The 19,401-nt window shown below is 51.3% G+C and overlaps 1 protein-coding gene across 1 annotated transcript; it reads left to right on the forward strand.

Annotated features, from left to right (window-relative positions):
* Positions 1 to 3,507: 3,507 nt before the first annotated feature.
* LOC102569980 (voltage-dependent calcium channel gamma-8 subunit) lies at positions 3,508 to 17,521 on the forward strand. The gene is made up of 5 exons (XM_006277632.3): positions 3,508 to 5,124; positions 10,457 to 11,133; positions 11,508 to 11,591; positions 15,710 to 15,850; positions 16,528 to 17,521. The coding sequence occupies exons 2-5, from the start codon at positions 10,911 to 10,913 to the stop codon at positions 17,154 to 17,156; spliced, it is 1,077 nt and encodes a 358-aa protein (XP_006277694.1). The 5' UTR covers positions 3,508 to 5,124; positions 10,457 to 10,910; the 3' UTR covers positions 17,157 to 17,521.
* The last annotated feature ends 1,880 nt before the right edge of the window (positions 17,522 to 19,401 follow it).

Consider the following 19,401-nt stretch of genomic DNA (forward strand, 5'->3'; position numbering starts at 1 on the left):
GTCACGACCCAAAAGTGAGTCACAAGAATATATGAAAGTTTGTTTGTTTATCACAAACAAACTTTAAAAAATGGATCAACAAACTTTAAAAATGGATTCTCTTTTAAAGGAGAAAAACATGGGAAACGGTGGCTTTTCCCTTGCAGGATAGCAGAGTTCCAGCCTTCAAGGGGCTGCTTGGGGGCCCCCATAGCTCCCCCTCCACACCACACACTGAGGGGCTGGGGCCTGGGGGTGGGAGGCAGTGAGTCAGGAATGAGGGGCACTGGGTTGGGACTGGCCATCAATGTTTACGAATGGGTCCCGGTACAAAAAAAGGTTGAGAACCGCTGCTCTAGAACACCACAACCTTTCAGTCCAGTAGCCTTTTAGCTCATTGCTCTAGAATGCAGCAGGGTGTGGGGATTTTGCTCTAGAAATGAATGGCATGTGTTAGCCTCATGACTCTTGAACACTGTGAAATATTAGGGTGATTCCCCACCCCAATATTATTCTGCAGTGTTTGGGGTTACTTGAGCTTCCTGCTGTGTATTGGAATTGTTTCACTAAAATACAGCTCTGCTTGGAGTTGTTGCTGTAGAACAGTGGTTTTTAACCTGTGATCTACAGACTCCTGGGGGTCTGCAGACTGTTTCAGGGGTCTGTGAAAGATGATTATGATCATTTAAAAGTACGTGAATACCCAAGACTTACAATTCAAAGTGGTCCACACCTCCATTGGACATTTTTTTGGGATTCACAAATGAATAAAAGTTGAAAATCTAATAGCTGTCATTTAGTGGATCAAGCCCATAGGTTCGTCTTGCCCAGTCTCCTGTGTCATGCAGGGCCAGACAGCAGGGGCTGAAATCGAGAGTGAGCAAGGCATAGCCAAGGTTTTTTCCTCTGTTCATTTCACACTTGCAGCCTCCAGCATTTGAAGTCCAAGAAGTTGACTCGGAGGCCATGCTTCTCACTCCCATTCTAGAATGCCACCATTCTACTTGAGGGCACCTCGGCATTTCAGGGCATTTTCTCTCAAATCATACAGCATTTTGGACCCTTGCTGTAGACCACAGCAGTATTTAAGGTGGTTGTTTTAGAATACTACAGCGGTATGGATCATTGCTGTAAAAGGCCATAGTATTTTTAGAGACTTCTCCAGAAGGCTATAGTATGATAGGGTTGATGCTCTAAAAGCCTTCAGTATTCTAGTAATTGTTCTAGAGTGCAGGAGTATCTAAGAATGGTTGCTTTAGCAGGCTGCAGTATTATTTACCACTGCCCTAGGATGCTTCTGTGTGTTTTATTTCCACTCTAGAACATGTCAGTGTTTCAGGGACATTGTTCTAGAAAGGTGCACCATTGGGGGTCATTGGTCTCAACAGGTGCAGTATTTTGCATTGTGGCTGCAGACTCCAGCAGTGTTTGAGGATCATTGCTCTAGAAGGTTGCAGTATTCTGGGCTGCAGCTCTAGAAGGCTGCAGTACTTTAGGGCTGTTGCTCTTGGTCTCGAAGGCTGTAGTACTTCTATGTGGCTCCAGGACTCTGTAGTGTTCATCACTATTCACAGAATTGGATGGGCTGCTCTGCCTGGAGGTAGTGGACTAGAGCACAGCTGTTACCTGAATTGCTGTTCTAGAGCAGAGTTGGCCAAACTTTGTCATGGATGCCATGAGTGTGGGCAGCGTCTGTGTGGGGCATGTGGCAAACTGGGGGGGGGACGACAGGCAGCATAGCAGCAGGTAGGATAAGGAGCAGAATGCAGAACAGAAGATCAGGCAGAAGGACACTTCAGCAGGAAGGAACAGACACAGGGCAGAAAATGGAAAGCAGAAGAGCATATCAAGCAGCAAGCACAGAGTCAAGAGCAAAATTGGAGCAGCAGATTGGGCAAGGGAAGGGGATCAGAGTGTCACACAGGGAGAGCATGGGGCTAATTTGTAGCACACCTGCCAAAAAAGTTGGTCCCCCCACTGCTCTAGAGAATCCACGGTACTAGACATATGCAGTGTATCATAGCATGACTTGTAGAAAGATGTGAGGGTTGCAGGTGTAGCCTAGAACAGTGCAGGACTGAGGTGCTCAGCCAGATTCCCACTGGGTCTGGGTTGCTCACATGAGACCAGTGGGGGCCAACCGTTTTGGCAGGTGTGCCACAAATTAGCACAACCTCCCTGAGTGCCACTCTGATCACGTTCCCCTGCCTGATTGGGTGCTCTGCACTCTGCTTCCATGGCCCTACCCAATCTGCTGCTTTGCTTTCAGCTCTCTGCCTTATCTGCTGCTGTGCTGCCTGCCCCTTACTCAGTCTTCCATGTGCCACACGCACACAGGCTACCCACACCAGTTGTTGGCCACTCCTGCTCTGGAACATCAGTCTTTGGGCTGGCTGCCCCATGACACTACAGGATTTTAGAGGCATCACTTTGGAGCAGCAGAGGCCAGGCAATTTCATTCAGGAGCGATGCACTACCTGTGTACATTGCTTCAGTGTGCTGCAGAGCCACAGTATTGGGGCTGAGCTGCTCTAGACTATTTCCCGGGTGGGGGATGCAGGCTATGGTGCTTTAGGAATGATGCAGTCAGTTCATGCAGGTTCTCCTGGAGCCCTCCAGGTGTTGACATGTGTATGCTGCCCTAGAAGGACTCTGCAAGGGAGCACCTTCCTCTGGAGCGTGTTTCTACTTGGACACCAGGAGTTGGACCATGGTGGCAGTCTGGATGCGTGGTGCAGCACCGCAGTGTCTTGCTCTAGAAAACTGCAGAAAGGAGATCCAGAACACTTCAGAAGCCCCATGCCTGGCTCTAGACTGCTCAAGCACCCATGCCCATTGCTCTAGAATGAGGCTGCTTTTGGATGAGACCACTCCAGAATGGCCTGGCTGTCCTCTAAGCCATGGTGCTAATTAGTGGCTCTAGAACGGCAGCTGGCCATGCTGAGTGCCTTCTTCCCCCAACCCCCTGAGCTCCTCATTGGGGGTCGGAGGAGGGGGGAGGGGCGGTGCTGTCACAGTGCCGCACAGCACACAGCCTGCGCTGAGCATTCCTGTTGGCATGGCAACCGAAGCTAGGGAGCAGGCGGGGGGAGGTGAGCGGATTGCTACTGCTGGGTACAGGATCACTGTGCCTGTACCAGGTCCTAGGCTGGGCATGAGTGCTGGGCATTACCACACATTTCCTGCGTGCTGTGCGAATTTGTGGGCCCAGGTTGGTGCGTTGTGTGTGTGAATCATATGTGCACAGGCACAGTACATGTGATGCACGTGCATGATGTGTCTGCCTGGTCTCACACACAACACCTCTGAGTGAAGCACTGCTGCATGGTGCATATGCGATGTACACTCATTGCTCAGTGCAGCACACAGGAGCTATGGCTGTGCAATGCCTATGTGCAATGCATACACTGTGCACACGTGCACTGCACAGGCACAATGTGTCCAGCGAATATACATGAATGGCACATGTGCACACAGGTGAGATGCAGCTGCATGGAGCGAGGCATGCACAGAATGCAGGGTGCATGTGCCTGGGACCCACATATGGAGCATGCATACATGATGCACATGCAAGATGTGTGTACACTGTGGATGCAAGAGATGCATGCAATGCACAGAGGATGCACACACCCAAACCTGTGGCAAAATGCATGCTTCTGACCTGCACACACCGCCTTCATGATGTGCCCACTCTGGCTACAGAACACATGGTGTGCACATATTTTGCCCAGGTGCAATAATACACAAGCGGTGTACATGGGAGGCATAGAGTACCCTCCCCCTCAACATGCACCGAGCAATGTTGCATACACTAGAGTGCAGAATCAGGCACATGTGATGTGCACAGGCCATGCACATGGGAAACACACAGACCTACATAAGAGTCCTAGCTTCCTAGATTCTCAGGCCAGAAGCAAATCTAGTTGAGACATCCTGTAAAGCTCGGACCATAGGACTCTCCCCATGGCCACTGGCTTGTGCACTGTGTGCATGTACACATACCATGTGTGTATCCTGCATGCCCATTGCACTTCCCCACATTACATGGGTGCTTAATATGTGACATGAACTCAGCAGGTAGGCACCATGCATGCACAACCCGTGTGCATTGTTTTGATGCACCAAGCTTTTGTGTCACCCATAAGTGTGACACATGGGATGTGTGTGCATGGGGGCTTACTGGGCAGGGGCTCTATGTGTGCAGCATGGGAATTATCTCTGTTTGTGAGATGTCCAAGTTACATGTGTGCAACATGCCTGTTTTGCATATGCAGCACATGTGAATTGCTTCCATGCCCTATACATCTGTGCCTCATACATGTGCTTTTGGAAGCATTTCCAGGCTGGCCTTACTATGATGCAGCAGCTCAGTCTGCCCCCAGTCATGGCCAGACAGGCTGGCCATGCTTGTGTGGTGAGACCCACTGACCTGTACAGTAGGTTTCTTCCCCATCACACTGGCAGCATGATCCATATCCTGCACACACATGGCACACATGGGTGACATCTGCAGCATGCACAGGTGTGTCACATGTGCACACATATGGGAGACATGCAAGTGCCCTGTCCACAGAGTGCACTACACAGCACAGATAGGCACACGTGGCTGCCTGCCTCACCCCCCTCCCTTGTATGTATGTATGTCTGTATGTATGTATGTATCTATCCCCTCCTCCACTCCTCCTCATACCCCTTTCCATCCTCTATACGCCTTTTCTTCACCCAATTTTCCCCAACCTGTCCCCTTCCTGTCCCTGCTCCTCATCACCTTTCTTCTTTCCCCCATCTCCTACCCTATAGCCTCCCCCTTTCTCTATTGCCTTTCCCCTCCCCCACCCCTCCCACTCCCCATCCCCTCTCCCTGCTTGGCTCCCCCCTCCCCTCTCCTCCGTTACTTTTCCGACTCACCCAGTGGTTTCTCCCAATGACATAATAACAGGATGCTCAGAGCCCGCGACTCCTTTTCTGCAAAATAACCCTTCTTCATAGAAACGCCATTTAACAGAATCTTCTAGGGCACAGACCAGGACACAAGACCTGCATGGCAGGGCACTGTCAGGCCTGGACCCCCACCTGGCCTAACCGCACAGGATCCGCCCCCCCCCTCCATTTGATTTGACTTGGGGAGATTTTTTTATGGTAGAGGTAAGGCACTCCTCTGCTTGGGGACTGTGGGCTCTGGGTGTGGGGTGGGGTGGGGTGGGGAGGGTTCGGCAGGGGGCAAGTGTGGGGGCAAAAGGGTATGTGTATGTGTAAGGGGGGGTCTTCCAAAACCAACATGTAGCTTGCATTGATTTTCAGCTGTGTGGGAGAGACTGGAGGTTTTGGAGAGGGGTGAATGGATGGAGGGATGAATGGATGGGCAGAGGGATGGAGGGTTAAATGGATGGAGGGGCAAAGAAGTGGATGGAGGGAGATGGGTGCACAGATGGGCAGATGGATGCATAGATGGAGGGGTGGGATGGATGGAGGGATGAATGAATGCACGGATGGAGGGACAGCTATTTTATTCAGAACCCTCATGGAGAGAAGAGCAAATGAATCTGAAATATGCAACAGATCGTGGGTCGCCCCTTGGCTCTGTACCTGCTCTGCCCCCAGGATGTTTTGCCCAGGGGATGTGTGCAGTGCTGGCTGATTGGCAGCAAGCTCATCTTTGTTGGGAGGCAATTGTTGCTTGGAATAGCAAGGGGTGGTTTATTTTACAAGCTGGGGCATGGTGGCTGTGGGCTTTAGAGGGTTGGGGGGGGGAAGGGGGAGTCATTTGGGTCCCGGATGAGTGCAGCTGGCTCCTTGGAAGGGGCGTTTGGTGGCAGGCAGGGTTGGAAACAGGCGACATAGAACCTCAGGGCCAAGGTGCAAAAATGCACCAGAAGCAGGCTGGGCATGGCGGGGGCAGGGCCAGGCCATGTGCGGGGGATGCTTTGCGGTTTGGGGAGCAGGAGCAATTGCTTCCTCCTCCAGCACATGTGTGTGCGTGCACACAGACACAGAACCACACACAACCAGTCAGAGCTTGGGAAGACATTGATTCATACAGGAGGAGGCAAGATTTCAGTAACAGGCATGCTTTTCCAGCGGGATGCTCTGTGTGTGTGAGTGGGTGCATGTGTTTTTGCAATGGTCTGTGTGTTTTGGTGTGTGCATTACTGTATGATACACGGTGTGTGATCATGCCTATATGTGTGTGTCTCTTTATGAAGCTGTGCATGTGTCAGTGGGGTGTTATGTGTGTGTGCATGTGTGTGCACCAGCCTCTGGTGAAGCTGTGTGATGCTGTGTATGTGTGTGTCCATTCACTCTTCTGTTTTTCTGCATGTGTGTGCAGGATGCTGTGTGCGTGTGACTGTGTGGCACTTTCTATATATTTATGTGCATCTCTGTAAAGCTTTGGGTGTGTTTCTCACTGAGTAGATGTGACAATGTATATTATTTGTGTGTCTGTGAATGCAGTGCTCTGCGTGTGCATCTTTGGGGCTTTTTGTGTGTTTCTGTTTGTGTGTGATGCATATGTGTGTGTACGCATTTGTATACTGTTCTCCATTAGCCTTTATGTGATGCTACATGCCTGTCTGTATCTCTTTGTGTGCAAAATGCTCTGGGTGCGCACTTGTGTGTGTGTGTGTGTTCTGATGTTGTGTGAACAATATTCCATGTATATGGAATGTTTCTTTGCATGTGCAGCTCTTTGGATGTGCATTCATGTGCATGCATGTGTGTTCCCACATGCTTGTGCTTTCTTTCAGAGTCACCTGTAACACCAAGGAGCATGCGACTCAGCATGAGAGCTGGGGCTGATATGATTTGGGAAGTCAAGAGGCAGGAGAAATTGAAGGGACCTGGCTGGAGACCCAGCAGGAGTGTGATGCACAAGTGTGCAGTGAATGACATGTGTGTGTGTGCACTGGTGTTCTTATAGCTGGAGCTTCTTTCTGGAAATGACACATCTGTGCATACTAGGTTGTTTGATCTGTGGGTTGTGGCAAATGGTTGTGTACAGGACATGTACATGTGTGCAAAGGGATTGTGGCTAATGGGTGTACAAATAGCGTGTGTGTGTGGGTGTTCTAGCCAGGGATTATGGGTAATTATTGTGCAAAGGACACACATATGTGCATGCATGTTCCAGTCATGGAAGGACACACGCATACAGGTACATTGGCATTTTTTGCCATGGATACTGGCTGTATGTGTTTGCAGTTGTTCACACCCTGTTCTAGGCGTGACTCAGAGCTGGCAGTTGTGTGAGGGATGTACATGTGTGTGCACGGCTTCTCCAGCTGTGGGTTGTGGCTAGCAGTTGTGTAAGTGACACATGCATGGATGTTTTAATGGTGGAACATGGCTGATATTTTGTGCTGCAAATGGCGCGCATGTGCCAGCATTCAAGCTAGGCATCTCAGCTCAAGGGGTCATTTAAAGGACACACCCAGGTATGTGTAGAAGCTGTAGCTCTAAATGGTGCCTAACAGTTGTGAGTTGTGCAAAGCAGAGGGGCGAGTGCACAAATATCCTGGACATGTGCTGGGTATCTGGGAGTCTGCAAATGACACATGCATGCATGTGCATGGCCTTTCTAGACACAGCCAATGGTTGTGCAAATAGCACACAGGTGTGTGCATGGATATTCTAGCTCACAGCTCACATATGCTAATGACACACACTATGCGTTCATGCTACGGATTGTGGCTAACATCTGTGTAAATAACATTCATGTGTGGATACATGAACATTGTAGCTGAAGATTGTAGCTAGCAGTTGTGTAAGTGACACATGTATTTGTACATAGATGTTCTAGCCATAGATCCTGGATAATGATTGTGCAAGTGACACAGCCATGTGTGCATAGATATTCGAGCCATGGATCACAGAAAATGGCTGTACAAGTGACACACACACTTGTCAACGCATGGTCTAACTGTGTGGATCATGGTTAGTGGATGTCCAACTGACCCAGCAGTGTGAGTGTGGATGTTCAAGCTGTGGGCTGTGGTTGGTGGTTGTGCAGATGGTGGGTGGGTACTAGTTCTTCTTGCTATTGATCGTGCCTATCAGCTGTGCGAGTGACACACGCGTGTGAGCACAGACGTTCTAGCTGCAGCATTGGTGAGCGGCAGATGGATTAAAGAAAAAAATCCCTCGTCTCTAAGGGAACAGAGATCCTGGCTCTTTCCCCCGCACATGCCCAAAATGCCAGGGAATGAGATGGGGTTGTTCTAACAGGGAGGGTGATGTCCCACAGCCTGCGGAGAGAGGCCCTGGAGGACAACCAAGGGAGAGGAGCAGGTGTGGGGTAGGCACTGCTGGGAAATGCAAGGGGAAGTTCCAGTAGGGGAAGGTCAGATTCACTAAGAGTCCAGGACAGTGGCTTGTGGACCCTTTTGTATTTGCTGGTCTGTCTGTCTCCATCCAGCCCATTACCCCTCCTTCTGATCTGCACTCACTGTCTCCTTCTGTTGGTCAGTGGGTCCATGGGTCAGTTGGGCAGACATACCAATGCATTATATTAAATTGAGGGGTGAGGGGGGACGGGACAGGAGGCAGGATGGGGCTCTTGGGAGGGCATGCCAGCTGATGCAGTGTCCCTATTCCATCTGTCTGCTCCTATCCGTTGGCCTGTGAAGCCAAACTGCAGTGCTGTACCCCAAGGATGAAACAGTTATGGCGTTCCACTTCAGCTTCTGCTTACTGCCAGTCAGAAGAGGACAGACTGAACTCAGGCCTGGATTCAGCTGATCCACTATAAACTACCCTCCCTCTGCCTTCCTCCCCTGAACACACACACTTTAAAGTAATGGAACTGCTCTTGCTGTCCACTCCCACAGTCTATGTATCTAGCTGCCTCCATGCAGCATCTGTCTGTTTATCCATCTATCATCTTCTCTCTCTCAATATATGTACATTCCCCTGCTCTGCTGCTATCTATGTATGTCCGTCCGTCCATCCATCCATCCATCCATCCATCCATCCATCCATCCATCCATCCATATACCCTTCCTGCCTGCCTATCCATTACCATACATCACATCTATATATCTATCCATCCCTTCATCCCCATACACTCCATCTACCTCTCTACCTATCACTGGATGACTCTGTTGCCATGATGGCTGAATTCACTACATCCACCTGGAGTCCTGATACCCCCAATCTCCCATCCTCCCTGGGGACCCCTGATTCCCTCACATCTCAATGATTCCCTGTAGTTCCCCATGGTCTCTCCCAATGCGAGGCATCTCACCTCTCCTGTCCCTCTCCTAGCGCGCCCCACCCACCTTCACACTCTGCCCTGCCATTTTGTCTTCCTCCAAGTTGGCAGCTCTAGTCATTTGGGGCATCACCTGTGACCCTTTTTGGTTCCCTTTGGGGCAGGGGCACATTAAGGGGAGGGTAAACCAGTGAGGGGGTCTGTGGGGAAGTCACTGGATGGTTGTGCGTGGGGGAGCTGTGTGGAGGCAGTGGGGGTTCTCTTGGGCTGTGTGTGGTGGGGCAGGGCTGTATAATGCATTGTGTAGGGGAGCTCTGTAAGGGAGCAGTGGGGGCAGATTGTGGGGGCCCAGGAGGCAGCAGTGGCAGGGGACTCTGCTTGGAGGGGCAGTTGTGAAGGCCATGGGGGGACCACTAGGGGCTATGTATGAGGCAGCACTGTAGGGGTGCTAGTGGGAGCAGTTTGGGGGGCTGTGTGTGGGGCAGAGGGACTCTGTGTGGGACTGTATGAGAAGCTCGGTGAGGGGTAGGACAGGTTGGGGAGCCGTGGCAGTAGCACAGGGTTTCTGGGGGCTGTGTGAGAAGGGAAATGGGGAGGCTATGGGGGAGTGAGTGGGGTTCTCGATGAGGGGCAGGTGGGCAGATGTGTGTGAACAGGAGGGACAGTGGGGGACCTTTCCAAGGGGGCAGGGTGTTTGGGAGGGCTGAGTGTGAGGGAGACTGAGGGTAGTATGAGGGATTTTGGGTGCGCGGGAAATTGCAGGAGTCTGTGTGAGGGGTCTATGGCCTCGGCTCTAGGAGAGGGGCATGGTGGGGCTCTGTTCCCCAGCTCTGTAAAGGGGAGCTGTATAAATGGCCTGTGTATATACGCTGGGGGGGAGGAGGTTATAGGGAATTGTGGGAGGGAGGCTCGTGGGGGGCAGGGGTCATGGTGAAGTGGGGTTTCTGTGAAGGGGCTGTTTTTGAGGGGCTTATGGGGAGGCTGTGAGGCAGGCTGCTGGGCGTTCCATGGAAGAGGGGCTCTGTGACGGGTGTGCAGGGACTGTGGATTGAAGGGTGGTAGGGGAGCCATGTGGGGAGGTTGTGGAGGTCTGACAAGTGCACGGGGCTGCATGTATGTGGGGGAGCTGCATAGCTGGGGGTGTCTTTGCGTCCTGCACGGGTCCCCCGGCTAGGCTTGGTCTCATGATCTGGGGATACATTTGCTCTGGCTATTGCCTGCCTTCCCTTTTGACTGACATCTCCCTTTCTCCATCTCCATCTCCCCCAGGACCCTCGCTTGGAGAAGAACAGCAGGGAAACCAGTCCTCTGCCACTACACTGGCCCACGCTGAGTGTCTCCATCCATGGAATTGCCCCAGGGGCTGGTAACACATGAGTCACTACCCCCGAGGTCCCAGCTAAGAAGCAGGTGCTGAGGACAAAAAAGGAGACACCAGCTAGGGGGCGAAGGAAGGAAAGAAAGAGAGAATCCCAGCTCTGGGCAGGCAGCGAAGTCTTGTGGTTAGCAGAGCGGAGGAACCTGGGAGCCAGAACTCCTGGGGTCTGCCCCAGAGCTGGGAGAGAAGCAGGGCCTAGTAGGTTAGAGCAGGGGGGAGCTAGGAGCCAGGACTCCTGGGTTCTATCCCAGCTCTGTAGAAAACCCCCTCTGTCTCCTGCTGTGGCTCGTGCCCCCCATTACTTCTGCCAAGCTGGAGTCCCTGAAGCGCTGGAATGAGGAGAGAATGGTGTGGTGCGAGAAGGGGGTCCAGATCCTTCTGACCACCGTGGGGGCCTTTGCAGCCTTTGGCCTTATGACCATTGCCATCGGCACTGATTACTGGCTCTATGCCCGCGCCTTCATCTGCAACACCACCAACATCTCCAGTGAGGAGACCCAGCACAAGGACAAGAAGGACCCAGGTGGCTTGACGCACTCCGGGCTCTGGAGGATATGCTGCCTCGAAGGTATGTTCATTTGGGGGTCCCTCATGCTGATCTAGCCTGAATCCCCAGCTGGGCACTGAAGTGGGGAAGCTCACAGCATCGAACACCCCTACCAGGGCACTACTGTGTGAAAGCTCATAGCACTAGACACCCTCAGCTGGGCACAGCTGTAGGGAAACTCATATCATTGACATCCCCAGCTGGGCACTGTCTTGGGATGTTTACAACACTGGATTCCTTGACTGGGTGCTGCTCTTGGGAACTTCACACCAGTAGGCTCCCCCACTGAGCACTGCTGTAGGGAAGCTCACAGCTCTGGAGTTCCGGGGGGCAACAGGAGAGAGAGACCTGGGGAGAATGGAGTGTGACTCTGGTTTTCTCTATCTCCATTTCAGGTCTGAAGAGGGGAGTGTGCCTGAAAATTAATCACTTCCCAGAAGACACGGATTATGATCATGACAGTGCAGAGTACCTCCTACGTACGTACCGACCGCGCTGCCACAGCAAGCTGACTCAGTGCCACAGCTTGCCAATGTGCTCATGACCAGAGGACAGAACTGGGCCAGGCTCTGCTCCCAGCATTGGGGGGCCCAGGAACTGATCTATAGCAGAAGGGATGCAGTTATGTCTCCCTGCTGAGGGCCTCAGGGCTGGGCTATATCAGAGAGAATGCAGTCAGGCGTTTTTGGCTTTCAGCTCTCGCTGCATCATTGCAATCCACTGCCAGTTAATGGGCATGGAGTTGTATTTTGTATCAGAAATGTGGATTTTATCCCAGTCTCTACCTAGCTCTTCCTAGAGTTGCTTGAACTCTTCACCTCCCTGTTGTGGTGGTGTTTTTATTGCTCTGATTCTTCTGAGCTAGTGGCTGAAGACCCCTGGCTGGGCTTTGGTCTTCTGGCTTTGAAACGCCAGGCAGGGCCCTGGTGAAGTTTGGAGATGCTTTCCCTGGAACGGAGAAAAATTTGTTGCAATATTGGGGTTTTTTTCTTTTTTTTAAGCCTCACTGGAGCTGGAGCCATCTAGGACTCCAGAGCTGATATTTGGCAGGGAAATTGCCTTCAGGCAAGTCTAGTTCTTTTCCCCTTCCCTCTCCCTATGAAAATCCATTGTGATGTGGCTGAAGGTTGCATATTCTTAGCTACTAGAATAGCTGTCTCTGGCCTGGGTTGGCTGGGCCAATAGTTAGATTTGGGGATGGGGGAGTTAAGGGGTCAGAGGCAGAACTGTGTTTTCCTTGAAAAATACCCTCTCAGCCTACGGAATTCCTTTTCCACAAGTACAAGGCAAAGAATGGGACAGGGAGGCTTGGACTAGCAAAAGGAAGTGTTAAAGTGTCAGGAGACACAAGTTTGACCCCAGATCCACATATAGGGAGATGGTAATACTACTACTTCATTTCTCTCTGTTGGGATCAGTTGGCTGTTTGCTTCAAAGACTGACTCATACCATGTATCTGGGCAACATCCAGAACAATGGGGGCCTTGGCTAGGCAGTGAGTAGTGGGACAGGGTTTTAATCTCGGCAATTTGGTCTGGGCAGTACCTGACTAAATAGCACCTCTAGTCACAAATGAATTCTAGACAGTAATAACAACGTTCTCATCTGGATGATAATAACTATGTTTCAGAGACAGTATCCCTGCCCCCCCAGGGCGAGTTGGGGGCATTTCACACATGTAAGAGCTATTGGCAAAGGCTCTTTATAGGCACAACCATGGTCCAATACCTAGTTTTTCACTCGCTCCCATGTTCAGAAGGTTAATTACATGCTTATTAATGCACTTAATTGTGACTTAAAAAAATCAGAGCTAATAAGCTGACACACAACTGCTGGTGAGTTAAATAAAAAAGAAAACCCCAGTATAAATGCATTTACAATTAGTATGGATGGATGAATGAATGGATGCGTGTCTAGCTAGATAGATGTGGGGATGGGCTGGCTGGCTGGATATATATGAGAACAGACAGAGAGGGTCATGTTAGGATGGTTGGATGGATGGATGGATGGATGGATGGATGGGTGCAGGAAGGAAGGATGGGTATGTACCAGAAGGACAGATGGAGGTATGTGTAGGGATAGATGGATGTATCCTTATCTCTCTATCTGAAAGAATAAACATGAAGTCATTGCTCTTCTGTAGTATTGCTTCTTTATGTTATTTTATTTTGGTTTGGGAGACTGCTATTAACCCAGTAACTCCCAGCCCTGTTTCCTTCCCATATACCTCATCAAACAAGATTTTTCTCTCTTTATTTATTGGATTTTTGGTCCTCCCCCCACCAAAAAAGGCTCAGGACAGCATATAATTAAAACACATAAATTATAAAACTGGATAAAATGTTTAAAGAAAAGAAAATAAGATAAATGAAGTAAAAAGTAATAAACCAACTCCTTGATGCTTCAAACAACTCCCACAAACTTCATCTCTCCTGTGAAACACCAGCCCAAACAAAAAGGTCTTGCAGTGCTTCCAAAACATGTCCAAGCTCAGGCTCTGATGGGCCTCAAGAGGAAGGGAGCAGGGGGCAAATTTCAGAGCTACAAAGCGACTACAGGGAATAACTTCCCACGTGTTTTAGCCAAATGAACATGGTGCACAGATAGAACCTGTACTTGGTTGTTCTGGCCTGACCTTAGGGATCACAATGGAACATAAGGAGAGGAAGCAGTCCTTGGGGAATGTGGAGCCCAGATCACTTTAGGGCTCAGACCATTTCCCAAAGAACAACATGGCACTCTGCTTTTAACTTAGAGTGATGTAGACAGCTTTAACTCTGGCCTCTCCTGACTTGTGACAGCATTCCTTTGAACATAAGATCCTAAGAACTGCCATTTACTGTAGGTCCATCTTGCCCAAGATTCTGTGTCACACAGGGGCAGAGAGTGGATGCTGAAACAGAGTGAAGAGGACATGACCAGGGCTTTTTCTGCTATTCCTTTCTCACTTGCAGCCTCAAGTGTTTAAGGTCTAGGACAGTGGTTTTCAACCTTTTTTCATTTGGGGACCCCTAAAAAATATAGAATGGTGGTGTGGACCCCTTTGAATTATAAGTGCGGGTATTCATGTACTTTTGATTGATCATAATACTCTTTTACAGGCCCAATTAGATATAGTCTATGGACCCCCAGGGGTCCATGGACCACAGGTTGAAAACCACTGGTCTAGAAATTTCTGATTCAGAGGTTGTGCCCCTAACTCCCAGGCTCACCTAACTCCCATGCTGCCACTGCCACTTGAACAACCCCATAACATATCCCTGTTCCCCAGCAAACGTTCTGCAGCTCACTTTAGGGAATTATGTTTTAAATGATTGTATTATGTTTAAAAAAAATTTCGGAAGCAAGAAATATGCTTCCCCTCCCGTCTGAGTTGTTATAATGGAACTTTCCACCAGCTCCTAGCCACTCAGTTTGCTCTGTCTCTCTTTCAGATTACCTTGGATGGTCAGAAATCCTTCTGTGACATGAGGGCTCTGGGAAATCCTGCGTTCTCAATGGCTGATAGCTTTAAAATGCCAAGTGGTTCTGGTTGCTGATTGGTTGGTGGGTTTGAGAATAGTGAACAATCCTAGTACTGATAGGCTGGTAGCATCAGAATACTGAGAGATCCTAGATTCTGATTGGCTGTAGTTGTAAGAACCTTGGGAGATCCATGGATGTGATTACTGTTAGCCTCACAGTGCTACTGATCTAGACTCTGGTCTCTGAGTGGTGGGGCATCTTGAGTTCTGATTGGCTGGGAGCTTTGGAAGTTGGGGAAACAGTGGATTTTGATGGGCTGTGATCCCAGGGCACAGGCAGATCTGGAATGTGGGTATATGCTGGGTTCAGAGCTTTGAGTGATCCTGATTGCTAATAGGTTGATTGGTTGAGTGGCTTGAGCAATCTTGGTCTTTTGTTGGTTTTTAGTCTCAGGGCACTGGGAAGTCATTGAATCTGGCTGTTGGTTGCAGGTAGTGCGGATACCGTGTGTAGTAATTGACTTTTGCCCAAAGGCTGTCAAAAATCCCAGATTCTTATTGGCTGTTGGCCTTTGTGTGCTGGGAAACTCTGGATTTTTCCTATGCCTCAGAGCATAGGAAACTCTGATTTTCATTGGCTGTTAGCTTGAGAGCACTTGGCTGCTATACTAATAAGAGCTTTTGAAAGCTGAGAAATGTTGGATTCTGGCTGGTGCTGTAATTCACAGATGTAGGAATACCTGGATTCTGATAGGCCACTGTCTCAGTGAATCAAATTAATCCTGTATTCAGACTAGCTACTGCCTTCTGGTTGCCTGTGCAGTCTAAACACTGAATAACCTTTGGCTTTAGGATGCTGGAGAGCCTTGAATTCTGATTGGCCATTGGCCTCAGAGAGCCAGAAACCTTATATTCTGAGTGGCCATTGACCTGTATCCCTTGCATTCTGATTGGCAACAGGCCTTAGAAAAACCAGGAAATCTTGGAGTATGATCAACCATAGAACTCCATGAGTTAAAACTTCTGAATTCTGATTGGCTACTGTCCCTAGAGTGCCACCAACTCCTTTTGGCTGAGTGGTCAGCACAGTGGATTCTTCCGTTGACAGTGACGTGTCTCTCCTTCCCTGGCAGGTGTGGTTCGTGCCTCCAGCATCTTCCCCATCCTCAGTGCCATCCTGCTGCTGCTGGGAGGGTTCTGCGTGGCTGCCAGTCGTGTCTACAAGTCCAAGCGCAACATCATCCTCGGGGCTGGGATCCTGTTTGTTGCAGCAGGTGAGTGGGGTCAGTCTGCCACAAGCCTCACACATCCACCCAAACCAGCAGAGGTCATTGCAACAGCATGGTCTGGCATAGGAACCTGGCCCAAGGCATGGGCCTCGCCATGGGCTATGTGGTGTCCACTGGGGCGGGGGGTGGTACAAGTTGGTGGGGCATGGCTTTGGGGTTTCTTAGACCCTGTCCCATCCATGTCTTGAGTGGACTGAACTTGACCTGTTGCTCTCCTAGCAGGAAAGTGGGCCAGTGTGAGTGAATGGATGAGGCTTACATGTGACGGGCTGGGGCACTGGCTCTCTCCCCATCCACTGGCACAGGGTACCTTTGCCACTGCTGCCCTGGAACATGGCTGTCGAGGGGCTGGGATGGGATCAAGGAAGGCATTGCTCCTTGCTGGTGACAGGGACTACTAGGGTCTAGGGGAAGGAAGCCATGGAGTGGACTCCCTAATGGGTCTTTCTGCTCCTTCCTTCTCCTCCCTCCCATTTCCAACCCCTACAACTGCCTTCCAAATCTCTGCCCCATCACCCCTCTTATTCCCTCTCCCCAAAACCCTTCTCTGCCCCTCTTATTCTGTCTCACCTCCCTGCCCCCACTCCCACCCCAAAACTCCCCCAAACTCCATCCCTGCCCCACTCTCTCCACTCCATCCCCTCTACTACCCCCCTCCCTAGGCCTCAGCAACATCATCGGGGTGATAGTGTACATCTCGGCCAACGCTGGTGACCCAGGCACAAAGCGTGATGAGGATAAGAAGAGCCACTACTCCTATGGCTGGTCCTTCTACTTTGGAGGCCTGTCCTTCATCCTGGCTGAGATGATCGGCGTTCTGGCTGTCAACATCTACATTGAGAAGAACCGTGAGGCCCACTGCAAGAGCCGGACCGAGCTGCTGAAGAACCCATCCTCCTCCTCCTCGGCGGCCATCTTGCGCCTGCCCAGCTACCGCTTCCGCTACCGCCGCCGTTCCCGCTCCAGCTCTCGCTCCACTGAGCCATCACAGTCGCGGGACACCTCGCCTGTGGGCCTTAAGGGCTTCCCCTCCACCGACATCTCCATGTACACGCTCTCGCGGGACCCATCCAAGGCCAACGTGAGCAGCCTCTATGGAGGCGAGAGGGAAGCTTCTGCAGGGGCCAGTGGGGCTGGCAGTGGGTTCCTTCAGCTCCACAACACCTTCCCCAAGGACCCCGGCGTGACGGTGACGGTGACAGGTCCTGGTGTGGCTGGCGCCACTGGCACCCTGGGGAAGGATGCCTCCTCCAACACCAACACGCTCAACAGGAAGACCACGCCGGTGTAGGGAATGCGGCAGGGAGGCTGGGGGGTGGGGTGGGGATGTGGGCACAGGGATGTGGCTGCCATGATGAGCCACAGCAAGGGTGGCACAGGAGGTCATTAGCCAATAGAGCATCTCTTCAGGCGTCTTTCCAGCCCCACTTCCTCTTTCCTTCATTTGTTCTTCCTTCTTCTGCCTTTCTGCTTCTGCCCTTGGCTCCTGGCCTGCCTTCTTTCATCAGTGCTCATTTTTCGTTCTTTCACTCTCTCTTTCTGTGGAGAATCGACCATGTCCCTCTTTTCCTGCTGGCAGGAAGTTTCTTCTACCCATTCTCATATCTCAGGGGAAAGGTGGCGTAGGGAGTGAGCCCTGGGAGGGGAGGGAGAACATTGCAAAAGAATTGGGGGGGGGGGGGGGGGGGAGGGAGGTAAAGGGGGAGGGAGGGAATACCAGAGCAGTGAAGGAGCCATTTGAAAACTTTCCAAGTCTTGAAATCTAGGCCCTGTCTGGGTGGGGGACTAGTCATGTCTCAGCATTGGGGGCTAGGCTATAACAGGGGGCTGCAGTCATTTCTCCTCTCCCTCCCCTGTTACCGCCACAGATGACCTCCGTGACCCCATCTGAATCCTTCTGTCTCCAGTCACGACCCCCCAGCCCCAAACCTCTCCTCATCTGGGAGGGGGCAGTGACCGGGATGGAACCAGATGTAGGGGGCAGGGGGGCCTGAAATGCTCCAGTGCCAAATTCACGTGTGTGTAAATGGGGGAGGGGGAATTTTGGGAGAGGGGGCTGTGTGTGTCCCCTTCTCCCCTCCCTTCACACCCTGCCAAGGGCTCATATTTGTGCCAAACTCCAGTGCCAAACTTTCTCTCCCAGTGCCCCTTGCCAGTGGGGGTAGGAGATTCAATGTGCCAAATTTTTTCTTGGCTGGGGGAGGGTTTGTCTTGTTGCCTGCTCCTTCCTTCACCCCATGCCTCTCTGCCCCCTTAGCATTTGTGCCTGGGGGCTCCCTGGGAATGGAGGAAGGGGCCCGGGTGCCATTTCCTGGCCTAGCTTCTCTTTTTTGGAGCCTCACCCCAACCCAGAAGCACCCCCGAGATACCTCGACATGCAGAAGCCTTGAGTGAAATGACTCCAAGATCCACTAGGGGGCAGATTCTTCCTCTGTGCCACCTTTCACAAGGGTGGCAGAAGGAAGAGGAGTGCCCCCCCTCTCCCCTCTCCCCTGCCTCCTGGGCACAGCCATTTCTCAGGCAGCTTCCACCCTATGACACCCCTCCTTTGAGTGAAGTCCAAAGCTTCTCTGGGAGCGGGAGAGGGTTTGTGTCTCCCCAGTAATGCTGGATGAGACGTGTTAACTCATGTCATGCAGGGGTGGGCTCTGGGATGGTGGCTTAGTTGTGAAGGGGCTGTGCAAAGTAGTGTCTTCCTTTCCTTTACTGTGCCCCTTCCACCAGTGGCAACTCCCATTCTGTGCCTCCGCCCCCCCTTATTCGGCCTACTGAGGGCAGACTGGGGCAGTGTGTTGCTTAGCATTGGGTGAGTGCCTCATGCCAGCCCTGTTCCAAGCCAGATAACTTAGACCAGGGCCAGAAATGCTCCCTGTGAGCACCTCCCTCAGCTCCAGCTCTGCCCCCCTCCCTCCAGGTCTCATAAACATTCACACCCTTTTCTGAGCTGCGGCAAAGACTCCTATAGTGCCCCATGCAGCTCTGTGTTACCTGCAACGTGGACCGGGTCCTAGGTAAGATCACGCATTTCATGCACAGCTCCATCCTACAGGGTGGGCCCCACAAGGCCCCTGTGGAATATGGAGCATATAAACAACACCCTTCCCATGGAATATTGACTATATAATGCACAGTTCCATCATGGCACAGCCTCCTTGTGGGGGACAGCTCCCCCTGCAACATAGCCTGTGCAAGAAATAGTCCTCCTGTGCACTACAGACCATAACATTCACTGTACCCCCATGCATTGTAATAAACATGAGCCTTGCAGTGACAAGCTTCCCCCCATTAGGCAGGCTCTATACAGCCCTATGACAGAGAGGCCTCCCAGGCCATTAGTGAAAATGGCCATCAAAGAAGCATTTTCTCTGGGCTGTATGGGTTGTACAGCCCTCAAAGGGAATAAGGGACATGTTTCCAGTCTATATGGGGCATGGTCTGACCAGCCTTCCCCAGCCATATGGACCATGATAGCCCTTTCAGGAAATATGGACTGGAGCAGAGACGGTCCTGCCAAGCCATATGGACCAGCTTCTGTG

The sequence above is a fragment of the Alligator mississippiensis genome, chromosome 5 (assembly GCF_030867095.1).
Source record: "Alligator mississippiensis isolate rAllMis1 chromosome 5, rAllMis1, whole genome shotgun sequence".
NCBI lineage: Eukaryota > Metazoa > Chordata > Crocodylia > Alligatoridae > Alligator > Alligator mississippiensis.